Genomic DNA, 15,761 nt, shown 5'->3' with positions numbered 1-15,761 from the left:
TGATGCAACACCCCTCCGTCCACTTGCGGCCCCACAGTACCACCAATGCGCTTCTCCAATTGGCCATACCACAGCTCAGCTCCTCATCTTATCAGTCGCCAGCCAGGTTCCTCGTCTGGCCCGATCTACGGCCTCAAACTTCGCGACAGAAACAAACCATCGATCCGCTGGTACAGACCAACCCGACGCACGAAGCCGACCATCGACGAAATGTTGTGCGCGAGGGCAGCTCGCACAGCGCTGCTACGACGCCCGGCACTCCTCCTCGTTCGCCAGACTCCTCCCGCCGCCTCCCTCCGCATCGCAGCATCGAGTCCTCGACCGTACAGCCAAGCCAGCAGCATCGCAAATCCCCAGCCGGCAGAGTTGCGGAGCGCCACTGAAGACCTCCTCTTGGCTCTCGATCAGGCGGAAGCGGCCGACCTGGCGGCGGTCCAAGACGTTGACGAAGTCGAATACGAGCTTCCATCAAGACCAGATGACGGGCTGACCGCGAAAGAAACAATCGACAAGCTCCTGCTCAAACCGAAACCCGCGCCGCAATACCTCAACGCCAGCTTCTTTCTCAAGCGCATCGGGAAATGCCTCATGTTTGGCTGCAACGAGGAGCAGGTCGCTGTGGCGGCCCGTCTTGTGGGCCAGATTGCAAAGGACTTTCCTCGACTGCAAATGGCTCGGTCCAACGCCGTCGTCGACCCCAGGGCCGTGTATACAGAAAGGCTAGACATGACGAAACGAATCGAGCTCGAGCCCTTGTCCAAGACGTTCGGAGTGAGCAGCAATGAATCCCTCCAAGACTCGACGCGCTCATCGCTGACATTGTTGACCCATCTTGCAGGGAATCCCGCGGCCATTTCCACTCCCGAAATTGGTTGAGGTGGCCGTCTTGCGATATCTCGACTATGTCGCTTCAACTTCCACCTCTGACGTAAAGGCAAAATGGGATCAGATTCAACGAATGCAACGGAAGGCCTGGAAGGTTGATTCCCACTCGCTGAGCCATAAGCCGGTGTCGCCGCTGGCCATCCAAAACATGCAGTGGCCGTCGACCTTGCGATACGTGAGTCTAGTCTACTAAAAGGGCGTTGTCCGAAAAGGGCTAAATGGTTGCGTAGGATCGGACACGTAAAACACAGAACATCTCTCTGTATACCCGTTTGGAGAGCTTCACCGAGATGGATCGCCGCGTCAAGTTCATTCTCGACGTGGCCTTATGGTCACATTCGGCCAACGCTTTTCTCGTGAACGCAAAAGTCACACTGGTGTTTCTCTACCCCCGGAAACAGTTGCAGGGCAAGTCTACCCGCTGGTTTGCGGAAGAGATGGAACGTATGCTGAATCATGCGACGCCCGAGGTCTGGCAGGAGGGCAGAGACTTGATAGACACGATCCGCATATTGGAGTCGCAGACTTGGAATAGGGCGGATGCGGTCGAGGACTTGGGCAGTGCTTCGTCGGCTTGAGATGCACTGAAACCCGAGCGGCCCATTCGACAACAACAAGCAACTTCCGACGAGGATCTAAATCCAAGGGGTAGTATCCCTCGATGCTGACCAGGTCCAGTATCTACCAGAGCCAGGGCACCTCTGCCAGAATTACGGCGTCGAGATATCTGGACGATGTCTATTGGTGTATTGGCCAGCCAATGCGCAGTGCAAAGTTGTGGATTGTCGCTTGCAGTGGCCTGGTGGACCTCGTTGACAGCACGATCCCCCGCCGAAGAGAGGAGGCAAGAATTCCTACAAGACCTGGCGGATCTCAAACGCGAATGCCACATCATTTGCGCTAGCTGCAGAGTGTCCAAAGCATTAGGAGCCGTTCGCATGGTCTCTGGGCATACTGCGAGCCATAGTCGGCTCACGGCCAAGCAGGCGACAGCCGCTTAAACCTTCCGTGAACTGCAATGATAAGAACTGTCCTTCGTGATAGTTGAAAGCACGCCATTGTCAAACATGAATACTTGTGATATCTGATCTCAACGCAACATTGGCTGGAAGCGCGGACATGACATGGATGCTGTTGTATGATTGGCGGTTGGTGATTGGTACGGATGAAAAGGGTATCCCCCAAGTGAATAGGCCTTGTGGATTGCGCAAGGAAATCTTCCTATCCTGCCGGCGTGACTCCGGGCCCCATCACGGGACGGATCCAGTTCGGCGGGACGAGAAATTCGGCGAGGCTAGCAGAGAAAAATTCTCCTGAAAATTCTGCCAATAATTTACTGCCAAAGAAAAGTCTTCTCGGTCATAGTCCACGACGAGACGGTCTCGTGTCCACTGTCTGGCGCTGCAAAATTCAGACTGGCTTCAAAGGGTCGAAAGCCCACCGAGAGATCCGCATCGCTCGGAGCTGCCCTGGCGCTATTACGTTGTGTCGCCTCACGTAGCCGTGCAAACGTGTGCGCCGCCATCGAGGGGCAGCTCCTCGCGGCCAGACCGCCTTCGAGATTGAGTGTCACAGTGCGAAGGGTTCATCAACCCCGCTAAGCAGCCGCAGAAATATAACGGTCGGCAGGGCACCAATCACGGCCCGACATGCCCGTAGGTCGCCAAGCTTTATTTGCTCTCGACGAGATGGAGGGGAGGTGACCAGGAGGAAGCGGAGGGAGGGAGGGGTGAAGCCCTCTGAGTTGCTTGGGAGGCGTGCTGCACTGCAGGAAGCTGGCGCCCTGAAGCTTATTCCCGAGTAGTCTCGATGTTAGATCAGGCGATGGTCCTCTGGAATGCTGCTGCAGGTGGTCGATGATTGGACAGATCCTGAAGAATCGCAGTCAACAGTCGATAGTCGACAGCACAATACTTATTCGTAGGTGACATCGCATCTCGTTCGTCGTCCTCGCCAGCACAACTCTAACAAGCTTAGAGCCCCCGCAGGACGGCCGTGCCACTGGCTCTCTGGGAGGATTGTCGTCGGTACCACGAATCAGACATCGCGACTGCAAATTGCTCTCCACGACATTCCGAGTCAGCAGTCCACTGGATTGAATGGGCTGTGACATGGGAGGCAATCTGGCAGCAGGCTGGGAACGGCCAAATGCCGACAGGTAGATCGACTTGCTTTACCGCTCTGCGCCTAGCTCCTTTTCCTTTCTCGTTGTTTATGCTCAAGACCTGGGGGACGAAGTGGGGGTAGCTGAGGCCCTCAGGTTGCATTTGCCAATTCCCTCTGCTGTGACTTGTCAAGTGAAGGGCAGCAGCCGGGATAGGGTGTGCTTGCTCTGCTGAGCGCTGCATCTTCCTGGACTGTTCTCTCCTTTCTTTCGGCACGTTACGACGTGCTAATCGGAGGATAATTAGCTAAACAGGTGGATATGGCGGCAAAAAAGCTTGACCCTGCAAGCAATGCTGCTGGCACCGTACACTACGCCGAGGTCGAGCACCGCGTGTGAGATTCTCCGTTCGATCCAATCTCGACTGCCCCGCGAGTTCCGTTGGCTTGCAAGAAGGTAAGGGTAATGTTGGTTGGCTGCGGGCGAAGCGTCGGGAGCGGTCAGCAACCGGCATCCGTTCGATGTCTCGCCGGCTCGTTCGGAGGCCTGAGAAGGAGAGGAGCAGCGCTGTCTTGCATTTTTCCAGAAATGGTTTGTTATGTTTCGAATCAAAGGAGACCAACGCCACTGGCAGAAGGTTTGACAAAGACAAGGGCGACGACGGTCTTTGTCTAGGGCCTGCGACGGGTCGAAAACAGCCATGCGGATCTCTCGACGACAGGCCAGACAGCACAGCGTGTGCAACTGCAGGGCTCATCCGGTTCATCGCTCGTCGTCTGGACCGCCATGAGTTGCTGTGGGTGGTGGGTGCCGCCGCAACAGATGCAGAGTGCAGAGAGGCATGCAAGCGGCATTCCTGTCCTGGTCCAAGATCGACGCAGGAAATTAAACCCCCAAGCCTATCGTCATTGTTGATAGGGCGAGGGGCACGGGTGGGAGGCAGCAGGTGCAGTAGTAGCAGCATTGCGTCTTGCGTGTGTGATGGTGCGTTGTCAACCACGAGACAGGACGAGACGAGTGCGCATTGCGCATTCGAATGTCAGTCGTCTGCCGCCGCCGGCTTGTCACAGTTGAGGTCCAGCTCCACCGACGATGCTCCCATCCTGTCCACCTAGTTCGCATGTCGGACGGCGTGATGGCAACCGCGACTTGCTTGGAACACGACCAGCAGAAATGTCTCTGGCCCTGGGACTAGAGACTGGGCCGTGGTGTTCGGTTGCACTGTAGCGAGGGCCAGGCTAGCTAGCGGCGGACGAACAAAAGTCGCGGGTAAGCCGCTAGTGGCCATGCGTCGCCGCCAATGCTCATCATGCTTTCCACTGTGCGAGGCGCTCAAGGGGTCATGGCACCCGTTTTGCCAGGTTTCTTGGTTTCGTCTCCACGATGCGTGCCTCGTACCTCGCCGATGGCGTTTGGCGCGGCCCCGGTGGTCGGCCTCACGATGTTGATCTGGGACGGCGAGTCACCGAGCGTCGGAAGCAGATGCAGACGCAGATGCAGACGCAGATGCAGACGCAGATGCAGACGCAGATGCAGACGCAGATGCAGACGCAGATGCAGACGCAGATGCAGACGCAGATGCAGACGCAGATGCAGTCGCAGTGCGAAGCACGCACAGTGATTACAGGTGCGTGCAAGGACCGATGGCGGGTGCTGCTTAAAGGGGGGAAGCCGACGACGGCGAGTGGAAGCACTGTACTTTTGGGGCGAATTGATCTTCCGCCGGTGAGGAAGCTTGCTGCTGCACGGCACGGTACGAGTGAGTGGACGAGACGGGCGAGTGCATTGCACATTGAGTGGTGTGGAGCTGCATTGCTGATCGTCGTCCTGCGGCTGGGGGAGCAATTGGGAACCGACAGTTCACCGCAAAGACTCGGGCACGGCGGACAGGCGATGGCTGTCGATGGAGTGCCCTCGTGTCTCTTTTTTCCTTTTCTGATAAGCAAATCTGGATGGCGCGGGGTCTGCGATGGGCAGATGGAGGCGGGGAGAGCCCAGTCGCGCGCTGACAAGGAGGTGCAGCCAAGGGCGAGGGTACGGATAGAGTTGGCTCGACATGTGCAATGACGACGATGGGCTGGTCTCCTGCTGGATACGGCAAGCAACGGTAGTTGGCGGTGACGGTAGTTGGTAGACCTTGATATGTGGTTGTGTTCATGTGCAGTGTCATGGAAGCGCTTGGTACAGCGCACTTGGTGCTCTCGTCCTTGGTACTTCGTCCTGGTTATCCTTGATTGATGGTTAGCGAGACCAGAGGGCTAACATGCGTCGGTATTACCCTGAACTGCGGTTGGCACGGCCGGGATGAGAGCAAGAAAGCTGACTCGGGGATACTGTGCGGTGAAGGCTTCGGTAGGGCAAGCCGACAGACCAAAAACATGGTTGCGGCGGGCACTCAAGGTGATTGGAGGCGGTGCCGTCTCTTCTCTGCGGTGGGCAGGGTCGTCATGCGAGCAATGAACAACGATGATGGATGCTGCGGAGGATTGACAGCATGGATGGGAGATGGAAGCCGCGAACAAGACGAGAAGAAAAGACGACGGGGCCGAACTAGGGACGAAAGAGGGAAGAGAACGTCGACGGGGGTGTCCTGTGCAAGACCTGACATTTTTCTTGGGTGGTGGTTGGGTCTCTGATGAATTGTTGGTTGGCAGGACGAAGGTGTTGAAGAAAAAGAGTGTCGATGAGGACTCCCATGATTGATGAAAATGTCAGTTGTATGCGAGGAAGGACCTCTGCAGCTAGGAGGCAGGAAGTAAGAGACAGGTGCAAGGCAAGAAGTTATCTTGCATGCGCCTTCTGGCAGGAGCATGGCCGGTGGCCGTGGTTGCCCTTTGAAGGCAGGCACAAGCAGCGATTTGGGTGCAGGAGCCATTTGCAACGTGGAAGCCAATTGAGTTACCGTTGTCAGTCAAATTGTGTGAGGTGCATAGGTAGGGACCTGGGCAGAGTCTTTTGACTTGCTCAAACTCTTTTACTCTGACAATGGAAACTCGCAACTCAGCCTCTGCCCTCTGCTTGAGTTCCAACAACAGTAACTGACTGCTATTTTTACTCTGTTGCCGCGCTTCAGGGCGGCTGCGGATACTCTACCGCCCAGCGCCCTGTCTGCCCTACGGCCTGCAGACCAAGCTGAGGTGCGTGATTCGTCCATTATGGTACGGGCTGCTCGTACGGGACGGACAGCCAGGCCAAGGACGGATACCGATGCAGGATCACTTGCTTGCTTGCGCGTTTTCCGTTCCGTCTGGGTCCATCTTTTGCCAGGGCCTGGAGCAGATGCATGCAATGCGCTGCTGCACCACCGCAGCAGGCCTAGGAAGAGACGAAGAGGGGAGGGCTGAGTTGGATTGTTGATTTCAAAAGATTGATTGGAAGCTCGTCAGCTGCCAACTCAGCACCAAAGTCCCTACGTCTGGTCTGGTTTGACTGGACATGATCCAAAGCCCAATGTCCACTGGCTACTATGTATTGTCCAAGGTAATCCTAACCAGTGGCCACCTTCCGCGTATCGTCGCTCAGTGTCTAGCGCGGCGTGCTGCATGGGCGTTGGCGGCTGCCTCGGTCGGGGGTACCCCAAGGTACAAGCTTGTCGGACGAAATTGCCCCTTGAGCTAGGCATAGTTTGGCCGAGTCAAAAGTACCTGCCAGGTCGAAGATCCGAGATCCTGATCCTGATTGCTGATTCTGATCGGGGGAAGGAGAAGAAGGAGGGGCGGAACGCTCAGGAGACAGCTGGACCAATGGTGCGACCCGAGACTCAGCTGCCCCCCACAATCCACACTCTGCAGTCCACTCGTTGCCCTCGTCAGGAGGAAAAAGAAAGACGCTAACGCAGTACGTACCACGGGCCAAGGCCAGACAGTGCGAGGGGGCGGCTCCCGCACCATCCGTCATCCCTGCTCTGGTCCTGTTCCCACGTCCTTTTTTTGAATAAACTTGAAGCGAGGCGCCTTCCACTCCCACCTTTCAATGTCCCGAGACGGCCAAATAGAAAAAAGAGAAGAAGGGGGGGAAAAAAAAGAAGAAACCCAAAAATTAAGGCGCTGTCATTTGACACTGACTCTGACTTGACAGTGTGCTCCTGCTGCCACTGCCAGACAGACCGCCGTTAGCTGTTCTTGCTGCTGCTGCTGCTATTGCTGGGTGCTGACTGTCTGAACTTTGCATCTGACACTGCACGCTGCATACTTAGGTACGCCTGCATACACACAAACACATACACAATACCTTACCTACAGCACACACAGCTGCAAATTCCATTCTTTCAGCTCTCCGTCTCTTCTGCCTGCTCACTCAGCTATTTCCCCCCCCCTCTCTCGCCCCTCTTGCCTTGCTCCCCTCATACGAACTCCTATTTCGATTCGATTCATTCGATCCTCAATTCGCCAGCTCACTTTCGGCTCGGCTCTTACCCGAACCTTTGCCGCCCCATACACGCCCGGCAGTGCACCTCCCAGACGCTGTTAACAATTTCGTTAGCTGCTCCCCCCCCAAGCCTGCCCACCTGCCGAACCCTTCCCTTCCCGCGTAATAATTGCACCCCCAAATTCTTACCTTTTGGCTTAAACTTCGCCTTGCCTATCCACCCACCTTGTCGCCTTCCCACCACCACCACCACCAACACCACCAACCACGCTCTCTTCTCCGTCTCAGGACCGGAAAAAAAACCACCACCCAATTCCACAACATCACCACTCCCTCGGTATCCCTTAGAAACCTACACAACCGTAACTCAACGACGCATGAGGCCCCACGGACCCTTCCGGACACTCTGCGGCTCTGCCCTCACCTTTGCGTCGAGTGCATAGTTTCTCAACAGCCGCTGTTCTCCCGGTCGCCCTCGAGACGGGACACGAGATCGCTCCAGCATCCAGACCAGTCCAAGTCGTGCTGCTGGCCCTCCCGACCTGCCTCTCCAGGCTCCCGGGTCGGTCCACAGCAGAACAAGGCGCTGCGCATGCCTCGTGCTTCGAGTTCTGCGAAGCGACAGCAAGGCGCCGCCGCCAACCAACGCGACACCAGGCACGAAAATGGTCTTGTAGGCCCCGCCAAACGAGTCTCCAACAAGAAGAGTCAGCCGAACCTCGACCCGAACCCTTCTGCTTCTGTTTCTGCCTCTGCCTCGACCTCGACCTCTGCTTCCAACTCCCGTCTGCCGCCAGACCAGAATGCAGCTGCCTCGGCTCTCCCATCGCCCCTGCCCAACGGCTCCTCCAACGGACATCTCAAGAACCCGGCCCCCGGTGCCACGATCGATACCATGCCTCCCGACCACCGCAACGGCGACGCATCTGCCAGGCGAGGCTCGCTAGGCGGCTGCTCCGAGACGTCCTCCTCTGAGTCTCTCGCTTCCAACATGGGCAACGGCGCCGTCGATACGAACCACCGCCAGATCGATGTTAACGCCACCAAGAATGCCGACGTCCACCGCGATCCAGGCGGCCCTATCGAGTTCGCCGCCACCGTCCTGAGAGCTCTCCCCCTCTACGACACCCTCGCCATTCTCATTCTCCTGATGCAGGTCCCTCCCGTCGCCCTCTCCGGTATCTACATGGTCTTTACCTTTCTCACCTTTGTCCCGCCCGTTACCACTAGCTCTGGAATGAACATCAACCTGGCCGAGATCTTTGACTACAACTCGACCATGCCTTCCCTGGTTACGGTGCTTTGCATGGATGTCTTCATATTGCTGGTGTGGCTCTTTCTGTGGCCGCCCATGCAGCTTGCCATCCTCGACTTTGCGAAGCCCGTCATCGCCGCCACGCTCGGTGGCGGATCCAACACCAGGGAAGGCGCATCTCGGAGTGTCACTAGCTGCTTTCTTCTGGTCATAGGGTCTCATCTTCTCCGCGGCTCCAGGTTCCACTGGTCTCGAGCTACAAAGTTTCTCCCTGCAAACTGGCGATTCTCTCCCGATTCCGACGATCCGTTAGAATCCTTCACCCGCGGCTTCGATAAGAGGGGGCCGCATGGGTGGATCAAGAGCATCCTCGCCATACATATTTTGACGCAGGGTATAGTCCGGTATATTAGAGAGTGGTATTTGAGACGAGAAAAAGGGAGCGCGTCAGCCCACAGCATAACAGATCCCGAAGCCGGCAAGTCGTACGCTACCGACACAGCGACGGAGAACGGATTTGCTACGCCCGACAGCGATGCGACCTTCCAACAAAATGCAGCAGTATCATCTACAAAAAAGAAGCGAAAACAAAGCACACAGGTGCGTCTCCAGCAGCCGCTATGGGCGGCTCTGGCGAGCACCAAAATTGTCATGGTTAAGGAGTACGAGTTATCACACGCGACTTCTGAGTCAGCCGGCTCAAACGCTACCGACATTCATAACCTGGGGAACGCCCCATTCGACAGTCAAGCCGAACAGATTTGGATATCCTACATCGGGCACGACGAAGTATGCTTCAACACCAGCCATTTCCCCGATAGCCCTACTGCCGGAAACGGACATCTTGCGCGACCAGCGGGCGTCGACACGTCAAAGCCTTTTTACGTCCGGGTCAACAATGCCTTTTGGCAGCCAACACGCATTTACCGTATCCAGGACGAAGCTCAAGATGAGCACCTCGGCCACCATCGCTGGTGCGGGGACATCTATGGGCTGCGGCCGCTGTCCAAGTATGTCTGCGAGTTTGTTGACACCCACACGAACAGAGTCATCTTTTCCACGAGTATCCGGACCTCCTTTGCGCCCAACAAAGACCAGGAAGGGTCCGTCAACCCGCCCGTGAGCACGCCTCAATCCCTCCGCCCCGACTCGCCGGCGACGACGCTGAAGAGCACCATCAAAGCCAACAACGACCGGTTGGCGGAGGAGAAGTCCAGGCTCAAGGCGCTGCGCAAGGAGTGGAAGAGCAAGACTACGTCGCTCAAGAAGGAGAATGACAAGCTCGACAACATGATTCAGACGGCAGGCAGCAACGACGACAAGCACAGGCAGAAGATCATCCAGCAGGAGACCACGAAAGCTCAGTCCGAGAAGGAGACGGCCCAGCTCGACGCAGAGCTCAAGGCGTTTGAGAAAGCACCCGATGGACTCTACGAGCGCAAGAGACAGACGGAGAAGGAATGGACCGCCGAGAAGGCCGTCTTTGACACCGCATCCAAAGAGTTTAAGGACTACAAGGCCGGCATCGCCAAGACTGTGAAGGTCAAGGAAGATGAGCAAGCCGCCATGCAGACGAAGCGGAACAAGATCGCGGCACGCATCGCCAAGGTGGACAACGAACTGGGCCGTATTACTGACGCCAACAACCGTGGTCTGGACGAGGCCGAGCGAAGACGCCAAGCGCGCGCCGCCTGGCAGGCGGACAGTTCCAAGATTGAGAACAACTTCCTCGGCAGCATCGAAACACTGCGGTCGGCCAACATGAACAAGCAGAACGACGTCAACGCGCTGTTGGCGGGTCTTCAGCAGATCCACGAGTACGTTAACAACGCCACCGCCGCGACCATGCCTTTCGATCTTGTCGAGCGTCAGCCAGCCCAGCTTCCGTCTACCTTGTACAACCCTGCCGCGCCTTCCTGGACCCCCTCTCCCGCCGGGGCGTCGCAGTTCACGGTCCCGGCAGCATCCATGTGGCCCACCGCAGCGACGACTGCCCCTGGCTCGACGCTTCCGCTGCCCGCGACGACGGCGTCTGCTGTCTGGGGATTCCCGCCGGCGCATCAGAGCACGGTGTCTCTCAAGGCTAGAGGCCGTTCCTCATCGATGCTTAGTGACGTCTCCGGGTTTACGCAGTCCAGCGACGGCGACGAGTTCCTCTCGCTTAACAACACGCCGGCGCACGGGCACACGGTGCACCAAACGCCCGTATCCTTTGCGTTCGCTCGGCGCCAGCGCAGCGACGGCGCAGGCTCCGGCGGCAGTAGTGTTCACAGCGGGAGCGGCAGCGGAAGCTTGCGGGATCCGGCGAGTCCGATTTGAGATGTGCAAAGTGTCTGTCTGTTTCTGTTTTTAGGTAGTCTAGCTTTCTCGGCTTGGGACGTGGCGTGCTGGATATTTCGTCAGCTCGACGGGATGTCGGTAGCGATTTCTCATAATGAAAAGTGTTGCATTGTTTAGACTCTTGTGTCAATTGCCGTGATGTCTATTCCACCGCGACTATATCCGTTCTACATTGCAGACACAGTTCGAGTGCGGTAGGTCAAAACGTCGTGAAGACGGCATTGTGCAAGCCTCCGACGCGCTGCTCGGCTCCAAGTCCCCCGAAAAGGAGCCGGGGTGCGTCGTCGCGGATAGGGTGCGCACCCCTCGTGTCCTTTTTTTTGTCGGTTCGTCTCAAGTCAGAGGCTTGGCTCCGGCATGGTCCCGGCAGTTGGATTTGGCGGCGGCGGCGGTGCCGGGTTTTGAGTTGGCGCGCTGCAGGTGCGGATCAAGCTGGCTGTAGATGCAGAGTTTAAACACAGAAGATTCATGGTTCACGTGGGATGGGTCATCTTTTTTGTGGGATTGATTGTGTCTTCTGTTTATCACGATGTTGTTACTGAGAGACGAGGGAGAGAAGCGGAAAGTCTAGGCCTCATGTCGCTGTTGAGATGAATTGTCTCATTGAAAAGTAGGCAATCTCGTACTTGGAAAGATGCGATAGCGATAGGATGGGCGGGGGTAGATGGTGTACGTTCCCGTGGTTCATGCCACGGCTGGCGGAAGGGTTACACAGGACAGGCCACGATTTGATGGGCGAGACGTTGCTGCGATAGTTTTTTAGGGACGTTGAATTTGTGTCTGCGGTGGGATGGGACATTTGTTTTTACACATGCCCAGAGAATGACGCGGATAATGGCTTGTAGGCATATTTTGTCACGTTAAGATGAAGCGGTGAAGATACCGCCTAGATTTTGAGTGATTGTGCTTCTGTAGATCTGTGTGAGGTGAAGCGGGAGACGTTCTGTTCTTCGGCAGAGGCATTTTCACGAGGAAGTCTTCTGCCTGGACCGGGGTGTTTGGTACTGTCCTTGTCTTTCCCCGAGTCCTGTGGGTGGTTGGAAGTGGAACGTTCTGTTTTTCGTTTTATCTGCACTCTTTCCAAGTTTTCGTGCAGCAAGGCGAGTCGAGGCGGGGTGTTTGCGGTTTGAAGGCGAATCATGGAGGTGAGGATGGATCTCACGATAGGTAGGGAGGGGTAAGGGCCGTGGTTGGCGTCTGCTCTTTTCGCATCTGCAAGTGTTGACTCACTGTAGTCTAGAGAGCGGGGTCATCTGTCCAGTGTCGAAACAAACTGCTTCAAATCTGCAGGCTTCCAGAGCATGTGAACGCCTGGGGACACGAGAATGAAAAAACAATAGTCCAACGGGAGCACAGGGGGCGGGCGGTAGAGGCAGGCCAGGCACGGAGGAGGAGGATGGATGGATCTAGAGCAGCGCTAGCGTCGGTTCTCGGCGGCTACGCGCATATGGGGTGATGTTTTGATTGATTGAGTTTTATGGTGATGGGGGTGGTTGGTTGGGATCGTGTTCCACTTGGAGAGCGAGTACGGATAAGAGATGGATATTGGAGGTAAGGTCATAGGCAGGCTGTGGGAGTTCAGTGCATAGATGTACATTGCAGTTATGCATGAGATACCTATGTTAAGAATGATTTGTCTACACTGAAAGAGAAGCAAAAAGGCACATGCATTCGCCAATAGAGAGTCTACCGCGGCCGGTGCTGCTGCTTGACCGGCGTCTCGGCTACGCGCAGGGAGTCCAGCAGCAGCAGCACCACCACCACCACCACCACCACCACCACCCTATGAGCTGCGCGGGTCCCAGCGGTCCCTGCGCCAGAACGCTGGAAGAGGGGGTCAACCACTCACGGGGCGGGGCTTAGCTCGGCGAATGGGAGACGGAGGCGGGGGGTCAACGGGGGAGGTGCAGCGCGCTGGAGCCGTCTCTGTTTTTTAAGCATTCTTTTGGGGCCATTGGTAGCGTTTTCTTGAGTACCTAAATTCACGGCGGAATGATACATCGGTCCATTGAGCAGAAAGCGTCTTGGTCGGCTTGTTGTGCATGGGCAGAGAGGCTAGGTGCCGCCAGGGGGTGAGTGTGCAGTTGTTGTCTTTTAAAGACGACACATGACGCCTGTTTTCGCGTGTAGGCACCGCATCGTCGGCCTTCTCTCGTTGCCTCCCGCTCTGTGTAGAAATATTCAGCTGTTGCCCCCCTTTCCGGGTCCTCTCAAGGGGTGAATGATTCGGATTCTCCCCCTTTCGAGCATCCTCTTCGCATACAAGCTGAGCCTCGATTGCGGAGTCTTCGCCCCAGCGGCAGATCGCCAGACGTTCCCATCCCGCGCGCCGGTTCTCGCATACCGACCGCAACAGCATTCATCCCGGCACCGGGCCTTGCGTCTACAAGCTGCTCTTACCGAACGCCGCTCACCGAATCGTCCGGAGGTGGAAGGCGCAGTCCAGGTGGATTCTATTTCCGTGTAACGGACCAGCAGCGACGACATTCTACTTTTTTGGCTTGTGCTCTCCCACGAGGCGGACGTTTCGGGTTTTGCACCTTGCATTTGCGCCCTTTCAGCTGGCCTTGGATGACAAGTCAGCTGCGCCGAGCGAGCTTTTCGTCTGGTCTTTGCTTCTGAGAGGCCGACGGGGAGTTTGCTGGTTCTGCCTTGGCCTGGTCTGCGCTTTTGGCACGCAAGACCGAGGCACGAGACACAAGGACAGAAGGGCGGGTTTGCCTTATTTACGCCGCCTTGTCGGTCCCTTTGGACAAGCGGTCTGCTGAGGGTGTGCTTTCTTGGCGTCTAGAAGCTTGTTCTCGAAGGAAACAAATAGGCAACGCTCCCCTCGGAGAGTTTTGAGTTGAAAGCTTGGGTTTTATGCCAAGATTCATCTTCGTTGACGGGAAACGTTGACACATTCCATGTAACCGAAGATGGGCTTCTTCGACCGCAAAAAGATCCGCAAGGCCGAGCCGGCCCCGGTCCCGGTGAACCACCCGCCGCCGCCGCCGCCTTCACGGTATGCGACTTCAACCACACAGACGCCTCAATACTGGCACCCACCACCACCATACCCGAACCAACAGTACCCCGTCCAACACCCTCAACATCAACAACCCATCCGCCACCCCCCAAACCGGCAGTACCAGCGGCCCATCGTGGTCAACCAGCACTACTACATCACGCCGCCATCTTCCGCACCGCTCGCCCTGCCGGCCCCGCCGCGCCCGGGCTCGACCGTACCCTCATCATGCCCCGCCGGCCTCGACAAGTTCACCGGCTCCGTGGCGACCATCGCCAAGGACTTCACCTCGCCGCAGTTCTTCGACGAGCCGAACTTCCACCCGCACGCGACGCAGCTGATCAACTCCACCGCGGCGTGCGTCGACCAGATCGCCGGGTGCTTCAACGACGTCATGACCATGATTGACGGGGGCAAGCTCTCCGGACATGAGAAGGCGCTGTTTACGTACCAGCAGCAGCCTGCCCCGAGCGAGCAGCAAATGGTCCCGTACGAGGGCAAGAGAAGCGGCGGCAAGACGAGCAGCAGCAGCAAGAAGAAGAAGGAGAGCCATTCGAAGGGGCAGGGTGTTGCGGAGAGTGTCGCGAGCGGGAGCTACTTTTCTAAAGTCGACATGTACGCCAACGCGAGGCTGCCCCTGAACCTCCCGCCTCTCCGACTGTAAGCGCCCCTCCCTCACAAAGCCACACGAGTCCACTAACAATCCCAGATACATGCCCACCTGGCCGCTTCTCTGCATGGCCGCCCAATACGCCGAGCGCGTCTACGAGACCCCCAAGGGCGCCGAGCGCGACACCCACGTCAACGCGGACTGGAAGCACGGCACCAAGGCCATGGTGATCAAGTCCGTGCCCATGGACCACATGAACACCATCGTCTTCGCGATCCGCGGCTCCGCGACCTTCATGGACTGGGCCGTCAACCTCAACACGGCGCACGCGTCGCCCACGAACTTCCTCGACGACCCGGGCAACTTCTGCCACGCGGGCTTCCTGACCGTCGCGCGGCGCATGGTCAAGCCCGTCGCGGCGAGATTGCGCCAGCTGCTTGAGGAGGACCCCGCGCGCAGCGGGTACTCGCTGCTGATCACGGGGCACTCGGCGGGCGGGGCGGTGGCGAGCCTGCTGTATGCGCACATGCTGGCGACGAGCAAGGCGGCGCAGAGCGAGTTGAATGTGCTGACGGGGTGTTTTAAGAGGGTGCATTGCGTGACGTTTGGGACGCCGCCGGTGAGCTTGTTGCCGCTGAAGAGGCCGGAGCGGGCTGAGCTGAGGAAGAGTCTGTTTTTGACGTTTGTGAACGAGGGGGATCCGATTGCGAGGGCGGATAAGGCGTATGTGAAGTCGTTGTTGGAGTTGTTGGCGTCGCCGGCGCCGAGTTTGGGGAAGCAGAGGAGTGGGGAGGAGAGGGAGAGGGAGAGGGAGCGGGATAGAGAGAGGGATAGGGAGAGGAAGGGGAGGGGGGTTGTGGCGAAGGCGAGTAAGATCTCGTTGAGGGGAAAGGAGAGCAGTGCGGTTGTGAAGGAGGAGAGAAGGCCGAAGAAGCCTGTGTGGGAGTTGCCGGCTTGCACGCTGAGTTCGCCGGGTCGGATTGTGGTGTTGAGGAGCGGTGATAAGAGGGAGAGGATCAAGGATCGGAAGACTGTCGAGGAGAGGTTGAATGAGGGCGTCGTGGCCCAGACGGTGACGGATGAGGAGCTCAGGGGGATGATTTGGGGAGACCCAGTTTGCCATGTCATGAAGCTGTACTCCGGAAGGATTGAGATTTTGGCTGTCGGGGCTGTCACGGGGAGACATGGCTGA

At 57.3% G+C, this 15,761-nt stretch overlaps 3 protein-coding genes across 3 annotated transcripts; all 3 read left to right on the top strand.

Annotated features, from left to right (window-relative positions):
- Window positions 1-210: 210 nt before the first annotated feature.
- CGCA056_v008696 (uncharacterized protein) lies at window positions 211-1,463 on the top strand (the record flags this gene model as incomplete). Its single annotated transcript, XM_037323943.1, has 3 exons — window positions 211-771; window positions 839-1,060; window positions 1,116-1,463. 3 exons carry the CDS (start codon window positions 211-213, stop codon window positions 1,461-1,463), a joined length of 1,131 nt encoding a protein of 376 aa, XP_037178611.1.
- Window positions 1,464-7,949: 6,486 nt separating this feature from the next.
- Window positions 7,950-10,931, top strand: acrB (putative ubiquitination network signaling protein acrB; the record flags this gene model as incomplete). The annotated part of the gene is made up of 1 exon (XM_037323942.1): window positions 7,950-10,931. The coding sequence occupies one exon, from the start codon at window positions 7,950-7,952 to the stop codon at window positions 10,929-10,931; it is 2,982 nt and encodes a 993-aa protein (XP_037178075.1).
- A 2,939-nt stretch (window positions 10,932-13,870) lies between these two features.
- Window positions 13,871-15,761, top strand: CGCA056_v008694 (uncharacterized protein; the record flags this gene model as incomplete). The annotated part of the gene is made up of 2 exons (XM_037323941.1): window positions 13,871-14,619; window positions 14,669-15,761. The coding sequence occupies 2 exons, from the start codon at window positions 13,871-13,873 to the stop codon at window positions 15,759-15,761; spliced, it is 1,842 nt and encodes a 613-aa protein (XP_037178074.1).

Source organism: Colletotrichum aenigma (genome assembly GCF_013390185.1).
Source record: "Colletotrichum aenigma strain Cg56 chromosome Unknown KSG_Cg56_contig05, whole genome shotgun sequence".
In the NCBI taxonomy this organism is placed as follows: domain Eukaryota; kingdom Fungi; phylum Ascomycota; class Sordariomycetes; order Glomerellales; family Glomerellaceae; genus Colletotrichum; species Colletotrichum aenigma.
Note: the sequence above shows the minus strand (reverse complement) of the source record. Positions and strands in the feature narration are given on the sequence as shown.